The sequence below is a fragment of the Pongo abelii genome, chromosome 8, assembly GCF_028885655.2.
Source record: "Pongo abelii isolate AG06213 chromosome 8, NHGRI_mPonAbe1-v2.0_pri, whole genome shotgun sequence".
Lineage (NCBI taxonomy): Eukaryota > Metazoa > Chordata > Mammalia > Primates > Hominidae > Pongo > Pongo abelii.
This window is the reverse complement of record NC_071993.2, coordinates 71256972-71270217: the sequence shown is the minus strand read 5'-3', so window position 1 is coordinate 71270217 and position 13246 is coordinate 71256972. Positions and strand designations below refer to the sequence as shown.

Here is a 13246-nt window from a genome sequence, read left to right as displayed (position 1 = left end):
TTTAAGCTGTCTTTATACTCTCCAAGTCTTTTACTATTTTTCATTCCTTAGGTTAGTTTTTATTAAATAAAAGAGAACAAAACTTTTTCTCTCTGCCTTTTAATAAATGTGACCCTTTCTGTCATCCTTTCCTTGATCCTTTCCAAATCAGTAACAGTTGCTGTAAGTGACGACTGAGAGACAGGACGCCAAATGCAATGGCTAAATTTAAAGAGCAGCGTTTGCACCTGTCGTTAACCGGCAATGACCAATCTCACGCCTACAATTTCCTCCATGCCCTGCCTGCCACCAAGTACAACCCATAGCCCAGATTCTATGTGTTCATGTGTAAATAAGTACTGATGAAGATTATATACATTATATCAAAATTGAGAACGAATATAGCTTTTTTTTTTCTTTTCTTTTCTTTTTTTTTTTTTAGGGATGGAGTCTTCCTATGTCACCCAGGCTGGAATGCAGTGGTATGATCATGGCTCACTGCAGCCTCAGCCTCCTGGGCTCAAGTGATTCTCCCACTTCAGCCTCCCAAGCAGCTGGGACTACAGACATGTGCCACCACACCAGCCTAATTTTAAAATTTTTTTGTAGAGATAGGGTCTCACTATGTTGCTCCCAGGCTGGTCTCAAACTCCTGGTCTCAAATGATCCTCCCAGCTTGGCCTCCCAACATGCTGGGATTACAGGTGTGAGCCACTGCATCCAGCCCCAAAAATAGCATTTTGACAATATATTAGTTTAGTTTAAGAGGAGCTGAAATTTGGACAAAACCCAGCATGATATAAAGATGTATGGGACCTTGAAGAAGGCAGACTAATATGGCTCAGTATTTGATGAATTTTTGAAGACTTTTAAGGGACCAAAATAATTTTTTTAGACTTGCCATACTTTGTGAAATTATTTTAGATATCAGCACTGGAAGCTCCTATAAATATAAGTGTTGTATAAAAGAGACAATCTAAGGAGTAACTGACATCATCTAAAGTTAGCTTCAATTAATTTGCCAGATTGGCACCTCTAACCTGGAAGAGCTCTGTAGGAGAAAGATAGTAATATAAACAATTTTGATATGAAATATACATAGAATGGTGAAAGAAGGGAACTGTGGCCCAGCCAGTCAAAATAGCCTAATTAAATAGATGTGATAATCAAGACCTATGACAGACCTATCAGTCAGATCAGCTCAGATCCAGGACCAAGATACTGAGATAGAAAGTCAAACAACAAATTATGAGAAGATGCAAGAGGGAGAGTTTAATTTTACTGGGACATTTACCCTCAGATGAGACCAAGCTGGTATTCAAAAGAACAGTAGGACAGGTGGCTACAGGGAGAGTAGGAGCAAAGAGTGGAGGTTGGAAGTGTCAGGGCATGTTCGGGGTACGGAGAGTAGATATCTGGGCAGGAGGCCGGGCGCAGTGGCTCATGCCTGTAATCCTAACACTTTGGGAGGCTGAGGCGGGTGAATCACATGGAGAAACCTTGTCTCTACTAAAAATACAAAATTAGCCGGGTGTGGTGGCACATGCCTGTAATCTCAGCTACTCGGGAGGCTGAGGCAGGAGAATCACTTGAACCCGGGAGGCAGAGGTTGCAATGAGCCGAGATCGCGCCACTGCACTCCAGCCTGGACCACAGCAGAGTGAGACTCCATCTCAAAAAAAAAAAAAAAAAAAAAAAAGACATCTGGGCAGGGGATTGCTGAGAGAGGAGCCACTTTACCAATTTGGGATTTTTTTGTAGTTCAACCGTATTAGAGAAAGTTGTGATCTTTTGGCACTTTTAAATGCTCTGGAATGGATGGTGTTGGGTTTCATAAGAATGTGAGCCGAATTCTTATTCACTTAGGAGGTGTGGTTTATTTAAGTGTAAAATTAGTGTCCCACCCCTTGAATCACTTCTGATAGAGACAAAAGACTTCCTATATCAAGAAGTCTAGTAAGCAGAAGATTACAGGAGACCACACGTCAACGGAACACAAAAAGGACAGCTTTAAAGTATGCTGCCAACCTCTCAGATTCTGAGAAACATGAACAAAGATAATCCTATTTGAACAAGCCCTGCCCTTCTCAACTCAATGTTTTCCTGGAGTTCGGCTCTCGACAGAAAAACTTGCAGATTGGATGTTCCTGACCTAAAACAATGTTAGATTATAAGGCCGCTAAGTTATAAAATGAATGTGGAGTCTGTCATCCTTTGGAGACCAGGACATGAGCCTCCTTCCACACAAAACATTTTACAGGGAATATATAAATCTATCTCTGACTTACTATTTTTATTTATTCATTTTTTTGAGACATAATCTTACTCTGTCATCCAGGCTGGAGTGCAGTAGCCCTATCATAGCTTACTGAAGCCTCCAACTCCTGGGTTTAAGGGATCCTCTCACCTCAGCCTCCTCAGTAGCTGAGAGTACTGACACGCATCACCACACCTGGCTAATTTTTTTGTAGAGCTAGGGTCTTGCCATGTTGCCCAGGCTGGTATCTCTGATTTAGAGTAGGGTTGAAATCTATATTAGAGTAAGGGAAATGGGAGTGTTGGAGGAAGAAAAAAGAGAAAAATGAGGAAGGAAAAATTGTGTGTGTGTGTGTGTGTGTGTGTGTGTTTGTGTGTGTGCGTGTGAAGTGAGAATAGATATAGATATAGACAGGAAAATATATGTCCTGCAATTTAAGAGTAGAACCCTTCTCAACTACACTGACTAGAAATATTTATGATCCAGAGGAGCTGACAGAAAAAAGACAGAAATCATCACAGAAACTAGGAAGTCATGGGAACAGGCGTGGTAGTGATGAAGAGATGACTGCAGGTGGATATATGAGGAGAAATGGGAATAAAAACATCTGGAAAAACACTAAAGCATAGCCAGCAAACAGGTCCAGGCTGTGGTTCTTGATAAATATTGGAAGGCGAAACCCTTTCCTTTTGGCTTTCCTCTTCGTATACCTTTTCCTGTTAAATACTGCTGATTTCACTTGAATAATAATTCATATTATCAGTAAACAACGAAATGCAGCCCCTAGATCTCTGGGCAGATTCCTTTTATGCTTTCTTGATCATGTCAATGAACCATGTGCCTCACCTACCCTAGCTATTCTGGAATGCTTAGGCAAATACTCCACTGAGTTGAGTCATACTTGAGAGCTGACGTCAGTGTACATTTTAGTAGAGAACCTAGTTAAGGTTTCATGCTCCAGGAAGCCTGTTCTGATTAGTTTTAGCTTAAAAAAAAAATAGTAGAGAACCTAGTTAAGGTTTCTTGCTCCAGGAAGCCTGTTCTGATCAGTTTTAGCTTAAAAAAAAAAAAAAAGATCAACCTGTGCTTAAGAGTTGGCACAGAAAACAATTCTGCAGCCATGTTGGTTTTAGTGACCATGTTTTTATAATTACAAAGTAATATGCAGGTGAGAACAATTTACTTTTCATATATATATAAATTGTAAGATGTGTATACATATACATCTTAAATTCAAGCAGACGCGAATACTTTAAACCATTCAGAAGAATAGCTACCCCTTAAAACTTCCCAGAGGTAACATGTTTTCTTCTGGAAATTACCATCTATCTATCTAAGTTATACATATATATAAATTACTATAAAAAGGGTCATCTATACTGTGTTATCTATATTATTTAAATGTATAGATAGCACCTGTAATCCCAGCATTTTGGGAGGCTGAGGTGGGAGAATCACTTGAGGTCAGGAGTTCAAGACCAGCCTGGCCAATGTGGTGAAACCCCCTTCTTTACCAAAAATACAAAAATTAGCTGGGCGTGGTGGTGCAACACCTGTATTCCCAGCTACTCAGGAGGCTGAGGCGAGAGGATCGCCTCTGAACCCAGGAGACAAAGGTTGCAGTGAGCCAAGATCGTGCCACTGCCCTCCAGCCTGGGCGATAGAGTGAGACTTCGTCTCAAAAAAATATATATATACATATATAAATAAAAATATATATCTAATAAAAAAGTATAGATACAATAATTTTTTTTTTTAAGAGAGAGGGTCTCGTTCTCTCACCCAGGCTAGAGTGCAGTGCCATGATCATAGCTCACCATAACCTCAAATGTCCTGGGCCCAAGCAAGCCTTCTGCCTCAGCCTCCTGAGTAGCTGGGACTACAGCCGTGCACCACCACACCCAGCTAATTAAAAAATATATATTTTTAGAGATAGGGTCTTGCTGTGTTGCCCAGGCAAGTCTCAAATGTGTGGTCTCAAGTGATCTTCCTGCCTCAGTCTCTCAAAGAGCTGGGATTACACGTATGAGCCACTGTGCTTGGCCCTCAATTTTTTAATGGTTGAATAATTTTCTGTTACAAAGTTAGTGTCTAATGTATTTAACCATTTCCCCATTGGAAGACATTGAGGTTTTCTTCAACTTCTTTCTCATGAAAGTCACAATTTTTAAAAGTTTTCTGTGGTTGTCTTGCCGTCCTTTTTAAATGTAGTATCTCTGGAGTGATCAGCACAATCTTTGGCACATAGCAGGTATGTTGATTCCCTTTCCTTCTCTCTCTATATAATGTGTGTGTATATACAGTCACACACACACACATATATTTATACATACACACACATAATTTTTTTCAGGTTTGAGAATGACTTTCTGTTGAGCTATCTACACTTTCTCCTTATCAGGGTTGGCCAACCAGCTCATATGAGATATGTCCTTTGCAGCTACGAAGAAGTTTTTCTCTGTGAGGAGATAATTGATATTTGTTTAAATTAATTGCTGGCCTTGGATTATCAACACCCAGAACTGAGTATAGTCAGTGAATCTTCAGATTTATACAGCCTATCTCTCTCTGGTGCATCAGTGATTTCATCTTAGTAGATAAAAGATGACACATTTTGGTAAATAGGTAGGAAGAAAACTTTTGCTAATACTGCCAATTTCATGTTTGTGCACTTAAAAGTATTATTTACTTAGTTCTTTTGCTAATGCATATGAGTAAATCTCACTGCAGGATGCACATCTAATTTTCATGCTTGGAAAAATAGAGTAAAGGCAGTTCTCGTAAAATTTCTTAAAGTGGAAAGTGGAAATGGAGCAATCCTGATTCATAGCTAGATCTGGTGAAGGCACAGAAAATAAAAACAAAACTAAAATCCATGGTGATCTCTGTAAGAAGGTGTGAAGGGGTGAGAGAGAAAATGGCACAGCATGGGTAAATACATCAAATGCAGTTGGGATAAATATAGATGGGTGGAAAATAATTGTAAGGGAAATTGTTCCAGGAATGTCATGGATTTCCAACTAGGGGGATTACTGTGTGCAGCTGTTGAATGGGGGCTCATTCTTAAGGTCTCAAGTTCCACCTGTTGGGCAATAAAGCCTTTTGAGTGAGTGACATGATATCTCTCCTGGAGAAGCCAATCATCTCACTGTTTTGGGGTAGGTGGGGCATAAGGATTAAACAAACAAAAAACTTCCACGTCATTTTTTAGCTATTCTTGGCCAAGAAGGTACCATTTCAGTCAAACTTTAAAGAATATTCTTAGAACAAGTGATAACATTTTCTTCGTATTTATGTGTGTGTTTTGTTTTTGTTTTAAATTTATCATCTAAGGCTACACTACAAAGATGTTTTCCAAAATTTAAAATAATGCTTGTATTTGCTTCCCAAACTATTTTCCTGCTCCAGATTTTAAAAAGAGGTGTGAGAATTTAATCAGCTCATAATAATAAACAGATAGCAAGGAAATACTCTTTTAAGGAAATTCAGGACCCAAAATCTTTCTTAGGAAGTATTCAAGGAGCCCTCATTGTGAGTTTAAGCGGAAAGAAGTTTTTTCAAAAGAAAGTGTTTGTTATTCCAAAGCGTATTCTGATAACTATTTTGGCAAAATTATGAAACATCATTAAAATAGCCTTTTACATGAATTTTTTTTTTTTTTTTTTTTTTTTGAGACAGAGTCTCGCTGTGTCGCCCAGGCTGGAGTGCAGTGGCCCGATCTCGGTTCACTGCAAGCTCCGCCTCCTGGGTTCACACCATTCTCCTGCCTCAGCCTCCGGAATAGCTGGGACTATAAGCGCCCGCCACCATGCCTTGCTAATTTTTTGTATTTTTAGTACAGACGGAGTTTCACCGTGTTAGCCAGGATGGTCTCGATCTCCTGACCTCGTGATCCGCCCGCCTCTGACTCCCAAAGTGCTGGGATTACAGGCGTGAGCCACCGCGCCCGGCCTTACATGATTTTTTATTACGTTATTAATGTGTTCTGTTTCTGTAAATGCACACAAAGTCAAATATGGTAAAATAGTGCTGTTTCTGGAGAGTTTAAGAATATCAGTACAAAGGTGCTGTAAAAATGAATTGGGTATTTGAGATGTATACACGTCAGTTAATTCACTCTGATGGCATGTACTCATTTTGGGACTTTGATATTGTAATCGTTCTACCCCTCCTATATTATGCTACACATCACAGTCATTAGATCACTCCGTGATGCAGAGTTAATTTCAGCATATCTAAATATTATCAGTTATGAATGATAACTCTAGGCGTGTAGTTGAGAGTTACAGCATACACAGTTAATGGTTATTAATTTGGTGCCTATTTTGCCAACTTAGAACACTCACTTAGAACTCAACTTCGAACAAAGCTTTTCACAAATATCTATATCCCCCGTTACTCTTATCGTAGCTCTATTGTTGGTGAAGATAGCCGAACTGAACATGCCATCTCTATTGCTGTTATTTTCACGGGTTTGGGTGCCAATTACCGGTTCCCTAGAATTTGCCCGTAATTGACTATGTCCCACTATAGGTAACTCTGGAAGTGACTGGCAGCTTCCAATGTGGTTCTCCCGCCTGTCGATTGGACCTTGCAGGAAGCCCCGCCTCATCAACTCAGTCAAGGGCTTTAGTTGGCCCGGCGTCGGTGAGTGGCGGGTCTTAGCTCCGCCCCGGCCGTCCGCTGCGCTGCCTGGGTCGGCGCCGTTTCCAGTTGAGAGATGGCGGCCGCCGCAGGTAGATCGCTCATGCTGCTCCTCTCCTCTCGGGGCGGCGGCGGCGGGGGCGCCGGCGGCTGCGGGGCGCTGACTGCCGGCTGCTTCCCTGGGCTGGGCGTCAGCTGCCACCGGCAGCAGCAGCACCACCGGACGGTGAGCGAGCGCGCCCGGAGGCTCCGGGGAGGGCGGGGCGGCGCTGGCGTGTGGGAGCCGCCGGCGGGCAGGCCGCCGGGGCAGCAGGCGAGTTACCTCAACTCCCGGCCGCTCCGGAGGTTGCCGGTCACCGAGGAGCCGCCGTGCCCTTCAGGCGCCTGCGGCGGCGACCAGGAAGGGAGGGCGGGCGGGAGGAAGCCGAGAGGAGGAGGAGGGGCGACGGCGGGGATGTTCCCGCAGGACTGGGGACACCAGGGCGGGGAAGGCACGGGACTTGAACCTCTCCCCGACCCGCCCCCAATCGCGGTCCCTCCCTTCTTCGTTCTTAACAGCCCTGCCCCAAGGCTCCCGAACGGAGCCCGATGGAAGTTGTCCCCTTTCCCTCCTCCTCCGGGCGGGTTGGGGAGTTCTGAGTTGCCGCGGCCGCCTTGTGTGTGCCAGGAGAGTGGCAGTGCCATGCTGCTGGGAGCTGCCCCGGAGAGCAGCCCAGGACCCCGGCGGGGCCGCCCCTCGTCCTCTCTCGTCCCGGAGGGGTCGGGCAAGAAGGAAAATCAAACTTTATCCCCCTCTGTGACTTCCTGTGTGTGTGTGCATGGGGAACGGGCTCCCTCGAGATGGATGCTGCATTGCTTCAGGAGGCAAGCTTCATCCTCTTGGGTCCTTAAAGGTGCTTTTGGGGGTCCTTTCGAGGGCTACTGTATAAGCGTGTTCACGCGTGCTTGAAGCGGGAAGGGTGGGCAGCAGGCACAGGAGAAGCGAATATGACAAGTTGTTGACAGAGGCAGAGATTTGGTGGTTGTGTTAACCAGTTGTTGCTGGGTTTCATTGGCTGGCAGAAAAAGAGGATTTCTGTTTGAACACTCTTGGGTGAGTGTGTGTGTGAGAGAGAGAGAGACAGAGTGTGAGAGAATTTCTTTTTTCAATTGCAAGAGATGAATTTGGCATGGAGTTCTTAACCTAACAAGTCAGGAGGTTTCCTTCCCTTGGACTTCCTAGACCTATATGTGTTGGTCTCTGGCCAGCTCTGAGGGAAAGAATGTAGGTTTTATTTCCTGGGGCTGAGTTGTGTAGTGTGATTATTAGAGGATCACTGCAAACAGCTTGATAGGAGAAACTACAATAGTACCTTCAACCCTCAATAAACACATCACCTGCCTTGTTCTGATCATAGCTCTTAAGAGGAAGCTGAACTGGAGCTCTTCAGAGAGGATACTCCTAAGGCCAATGACAACATCAAAATCGAGTGCCTGAAAGAGCTATGAAAAGACCTAATGCTCTGCAAAAGCAAGGTTGTATTGTTATTATTAGTCATAGGTATGGACCGTAGCCTCATTCTTGTGAGAAGATTGTACCTCTTTTTATTTGGCATACTGGCATATTGCTTTGCCGAAGCTTTTGGGTGACAGCCAAGAGCTTTTCCACAGTTCAGTTTAATTTGCATGTTTCATAGCCTCTAGTTACGTGTTTTGTTCTCTTAAAAACATAAGGCCACCCCAAATTTTGATTGCATTCCCCTTTCCGTCAAACTACTTAAAGGCTTCCCAAGTTGTCCTTAAGTCCATATTTTGATAAGACGTCTTCTGACTTTGCACAGTTTTTAAGACTGTTTGGTTGTGATATTCATTTAGCATTTTTAAAAATTTGTGCCTTGTATATTTTCCACTGTGCAGATTTGTCAGGCTGTGAGTGTCTCCCTTGTGGGGATACTTCATGAAGGTGTTCTCTGTGCTATTCTAGGGTGGGTAAAAATGAAGTGTTGAATTTGTAACTGAAAGCACAATTAAAACGAAGTGTTATTTCTAAAGGGCAGGAATGTTATGGGAATGGTGACTTGTACATGAATTTAGAATTGTAAGATTTTGAAAAAAATTGCACCTGATTATTTAAAATATATAAACATTTTATTTTTCTACAATTCTTCTGAAGCCATCATGTATACAGCTATTTCCATAGGATAGTCTGTGATTCCTTACAATAAATTCCATTTAAAAGATATTGAGGCCCTGAAAAGAGAGAGACTTGGCCAAGGTTACGTTAGCTAATACGTAAGTTTTAGGACTCCCACTCATCTGAGATATTCTCACCCCTTATTGTGTTCTTTTTATTGTAAAGTGCACATGCTCCTTTACATCTCTCTCCTCCCTTATAAAATTTACTATCATCCATTAGGAAAGTATTGCTATTTCAAAACCCCATGAATAGGAATTCTCCTGTAAGTAGGTGTTGATTTGAGTACATATATTAGGTGAATATGGGAGCAAACAGCTTACCAGAAAGAATAGATGTTCTGGTAAAGGTCCCTGAGAGACACTAAGGTTGAATCTTGCTTGGGAGACATCCTGTGTATGTGCAGCAGATGGCAGTCTGCATTGGACTGGATCACAAGTCTAGTTTGTGCCACTTTTGTTCTGCTGTATGGTATGGTAAATTACAACCAGGGGGGCATAACCAGTTACGGCACTGCCTAATTTTTTGAGTGAGAAATTCATCTTTTCCAAGTTTCGAGAATGAGTCCAAAGCAATACAGTAGCTCAGCTAGTTGGTAAGTGCAATTATGAAGTTATAAACTTAGTTTGTCTCCTTCCCCTTCTCCATTAGTATGTCATTCAACTGAGTAAATAAGAGTAAAGGTACAGGGGCTTATTCAATATTTTTAGCACCATCTAGTGTAATTTTTTTCCTTCTCTCCGGCTTGTGACTGTAACCAAAACTGATGTAAAATGTTTGTTGCCTGCTTTTCTGCTTGGTTAGTGAAGGTGGCTGCTATTTTTAAGTATGATTCTTCGAAGAGGAACTGCCTTTCATTGTGAGCTTTGTAATTCCATTGCTAAAACAAACTGTTTCATCTCTGATTATGACAGCCCCACTGTTGGCATTTTCTAGCAGTTAACGGCTATGCTGAATTACTACATCTTTTACTTAAGTCTGTCATTGTCCTGTTACAGTTTGTGGCTGACTAGCTCTACTTTACACATCACAGTTCTTTTGGCAATGACATTGTTTCAGCTTAACCTGAAAGTTTTAACAGGTTACACTGCCTGACACAGAGGCAGGTCCTAATTCTTTAATTGAGTTCCTCATAGTCTGGCCCAATCTTATTATGCCAGATTCATCCCAGCACAAATACTCTGTTGTACTTAAGCTAGTCTCTGCGCTGTCCCTTACATACATACTAAACCTTTATGGATTTTTTTGTAGCTGAATTTCAGCCTTTATCACCCCTAATCACTCCTCTAGCCTTTAAGGTTCATTTCAGGTTACAGACTGTGATGTACAATTCCTTTTGAATCTAACATTCTCACTTTACACATGAGGAAACCTAATAAACTGAGGAAAGTCACTTGTTATGTTCGTGGTTATGAACAGACCAAGGATTAAAATTCCTTTACTTTTTTTTTTTTTTTTTGATACAAGGTCTTGCTTTGTCACCCAGGCTGGAGTTCATTGACACTGTCACAGCTCACTGCAATCTTGAACTCCTGGGCTCAAGCTGTCCTCCCACCTCGGCCTCTCCAAGTAATGTGCACCACCATGCCCAGCTAATTAAAAAAATTTTTTTTGGCTGGGTGCGGTGGCTCACACCTGTAATCCCAGCAACTAGGGAGGCTGAGGCAGGCAGATCAGGAGGTCAGGAGTTGGAGACCAGCCTGGCCAACATGGTGAAACCTCGTCTCTACTAAAAATACAAAAATTAGCCGGGCATGGTGGCAGGCGCCTGTAGTCCCAGCTACTCGGGAGGCTGAGGCAGGAGAATCACTTGAAACTAGAAGGCAGAGGTTGTAGTGAGCCAAGATCACGCCACTGCACTCCAGCCTGGGCGAAAGAGTGAAACTCTGACTCAAAAAAAAAAAATTTTTTTTTTTTTTGGTAGAGACAGGGTATTTCTACCAGGCTGGTCTCGAACTCCTGGACTCATCCTCCCAAAGAGCTAGTATTATATATGTAAGCCACTACATCTGGCCAAAAATTCCTTTAAATGGAGATGGATTCAAGAATTCCTAGTGTGAAGATCTGGCCTAAAATTCCTTTAAATGGAGACGGATTCAATAATTCCTAGTGTGAAGATGATACTTTCAGGGATAATTTCTATAGTTCGTTACTAGAAAAGTTTCTCTAAATGTGTAGAGAAAAAAACAATTCCTAGTTTGAATCTTGATTTGTGTAATTCCTGGCTCTTAACCCTTTTGTATTGTTTTATTCTGTCGTCTCTGAATTCTGATGGGATTTATTATCTTTAGGACACAGATTGACACTGACATGATTTCTAAATGTTTTATTTGTGGGCATCTAATCTTACTGGGGAGATAAAGCAATGATGTGTATCTTATTACCTTTGTGGCTTATAGACTCTAGCACAATGCTGGGTACATAGGTGACACTCAGACAAGCATTAATTAGCTATGCACCCCTTTTTCTGCTTGCTAGGGAAAAGATATGCCCTTTATCTCCTCTCCCTATCCCCCTACCCTCAGTTTGGCTTGCTTAATAGCCTTCCTTAGGTAGCCAAATTTGGAGAATTGCTTTAAGCTTAGTATTGCCAGTGCTGTCTTTGGTTGTATATTACACTTCTTTATGGTGGATTGATGGAAAGAGTTGGTACCATTGGATTAGCTCAGCGGTGGTCATTAGCTTTCTGACAGTAGCCAGCAAAAGTATAGTAATTACCCAGATTATTACAAGTATATGTTTGAATCAGATTCCACATTTGTTGGTTTATTCTATATTAAGATTTTGAGAGTTCTGGATAAATATGTTTAAGAACAGACTTCTTCTATTTATTTATGTATTTATTTTAGATGGAGTGTTGCTCTGTTGCCCAGGCTGGGCTCCACCTCCTGGGTTCAAGTGATTTTCCTGTCTCAGCCTCCCAAGTAGCTGGGCTTATAGGCACGTGCCACCATGCCCGGCTAATTTTTGTATTTGTAGTAGAGACTGGGTTTCGCCATGTTGGCCAAGCTGGTCTCGAACTCCTGGCCTTGGGTAACCCACCTGCCTTGGCCTCCCAAAATGCTGAGATTACAGGCATGAGCCACTACCCCCAGGCCAGACTTCTTCTTCTTTTTTTTTTTTTTTGTTTTGAGACAGAGTCTTGCTCTGTTGCCCAGGCTGGAGTGCAGTGGCGTGATCTCGGTTCACTGCAACCTCCGCCTCCCGGGTTCAAGTGATTCTCCTGCCTCAGCCTCCCAAGTAGCTGGGATTACAAGTGTGCACCACCATGCCTGGCTAATTTTTTTGTATTTTTAGTAGAAACGGGGTTTCACCATGTTGGTCAGGCTAGTCTTGAACTCCTGACCTTGTGATCCACCCACGTTGGCCTCCCAAAGTGCTGGGATTACAGGTATGAGCCACCGCGCCTGGCTGACTTCTTTTATTTTTAAGGAAGCAACCATTCTTTTTATTTTTTATTTTTTTTAGAGATAGTCTTGTTCTCTTAACCAGGCTACGGTGCAGTGGTGTGGTCATAGCTTGCTGGAGCCCTCAACTCCTGGGCTTAAGCAGTCCTCCCACTTCAGCCTCTTGAGTAGCTAGGTATATAGGCACGTGTCACCGTGCCTAGCTCATAAAAAGAATTTTTTTTTTTTTTGTAGAAACAGTCTTGCTATGTTGCCCAAGCTGGTTTCTTAACTCCTGGCTTCAATAGATCCTCTCACTTTAGCCTCCCAGAGTGCTGGGATTACAGGCATGAGCTACCACATCCAGCACAAAATCTTGCTTACTTTAAAACTCATAAAATATCTGAATAAATGAACTTAGATATCTTAAAATTCTGATTATTTGAACTTTTCTAAGTCCCAAGTGGCTTTTCTTTATGCTTTATGTAACTCTTTTTTTTTTAACATGAAATCTAAATAGAAAATACAGCATCAAGAGTGGTTTAAGTCAAAGGCAATACATTGGTAGGAAATCATTCAGATGATGTTATCAATGAAATGCCATTTTATTTCAACTTCAAATGTGAGGTAGCCCTAAAACAAAAAAAAAATTTGCTATCAACTGCTAGGATGTTTTTATTTCTTCTTATGTTTTAGCTTTGCATCCCTATAGATTTTCTTAAAAATTACTGTTTGTTTTCCTGTGATTAAGGTCAAGATTACCTTTTAATATCTCAGGACAGCTGTTAGAATAGAGGATTCAAAGGC

At 42.1% G+C, this 13246-nt stretch overlaps 1 protein-coding gene and 1 pseudogene across 1 annotated transcript in view; both read left to right on the top strand.

Moving 5' to 3' along the window:
- The first annotated feature begins 6520 nt into the window (after window positions 1-6520).
- MCU (mitochondrial calcium uniporter) overlaps window positions 6521-13246 on the top strand; it is a 203669-nt gene continuing 196943 nt past the window's right edge. Inside the window, exon 1 of the mRNA XM_002820831.5 lies at window positions 6521-7106. Within this exon, the coding sequence (XP_002820877.1) occupies window positions 6957-7106 (150 nt within the window). The 5' untranslated portion in view covers window positions 6521-6956. The remainder of the gene's footprint in view (window positions 7107-13246) is intronic.
- On the top strand, window positions 11168-11330 carry LOC112135376 (small nucleolar RNA U3; annotated as a pseudogene).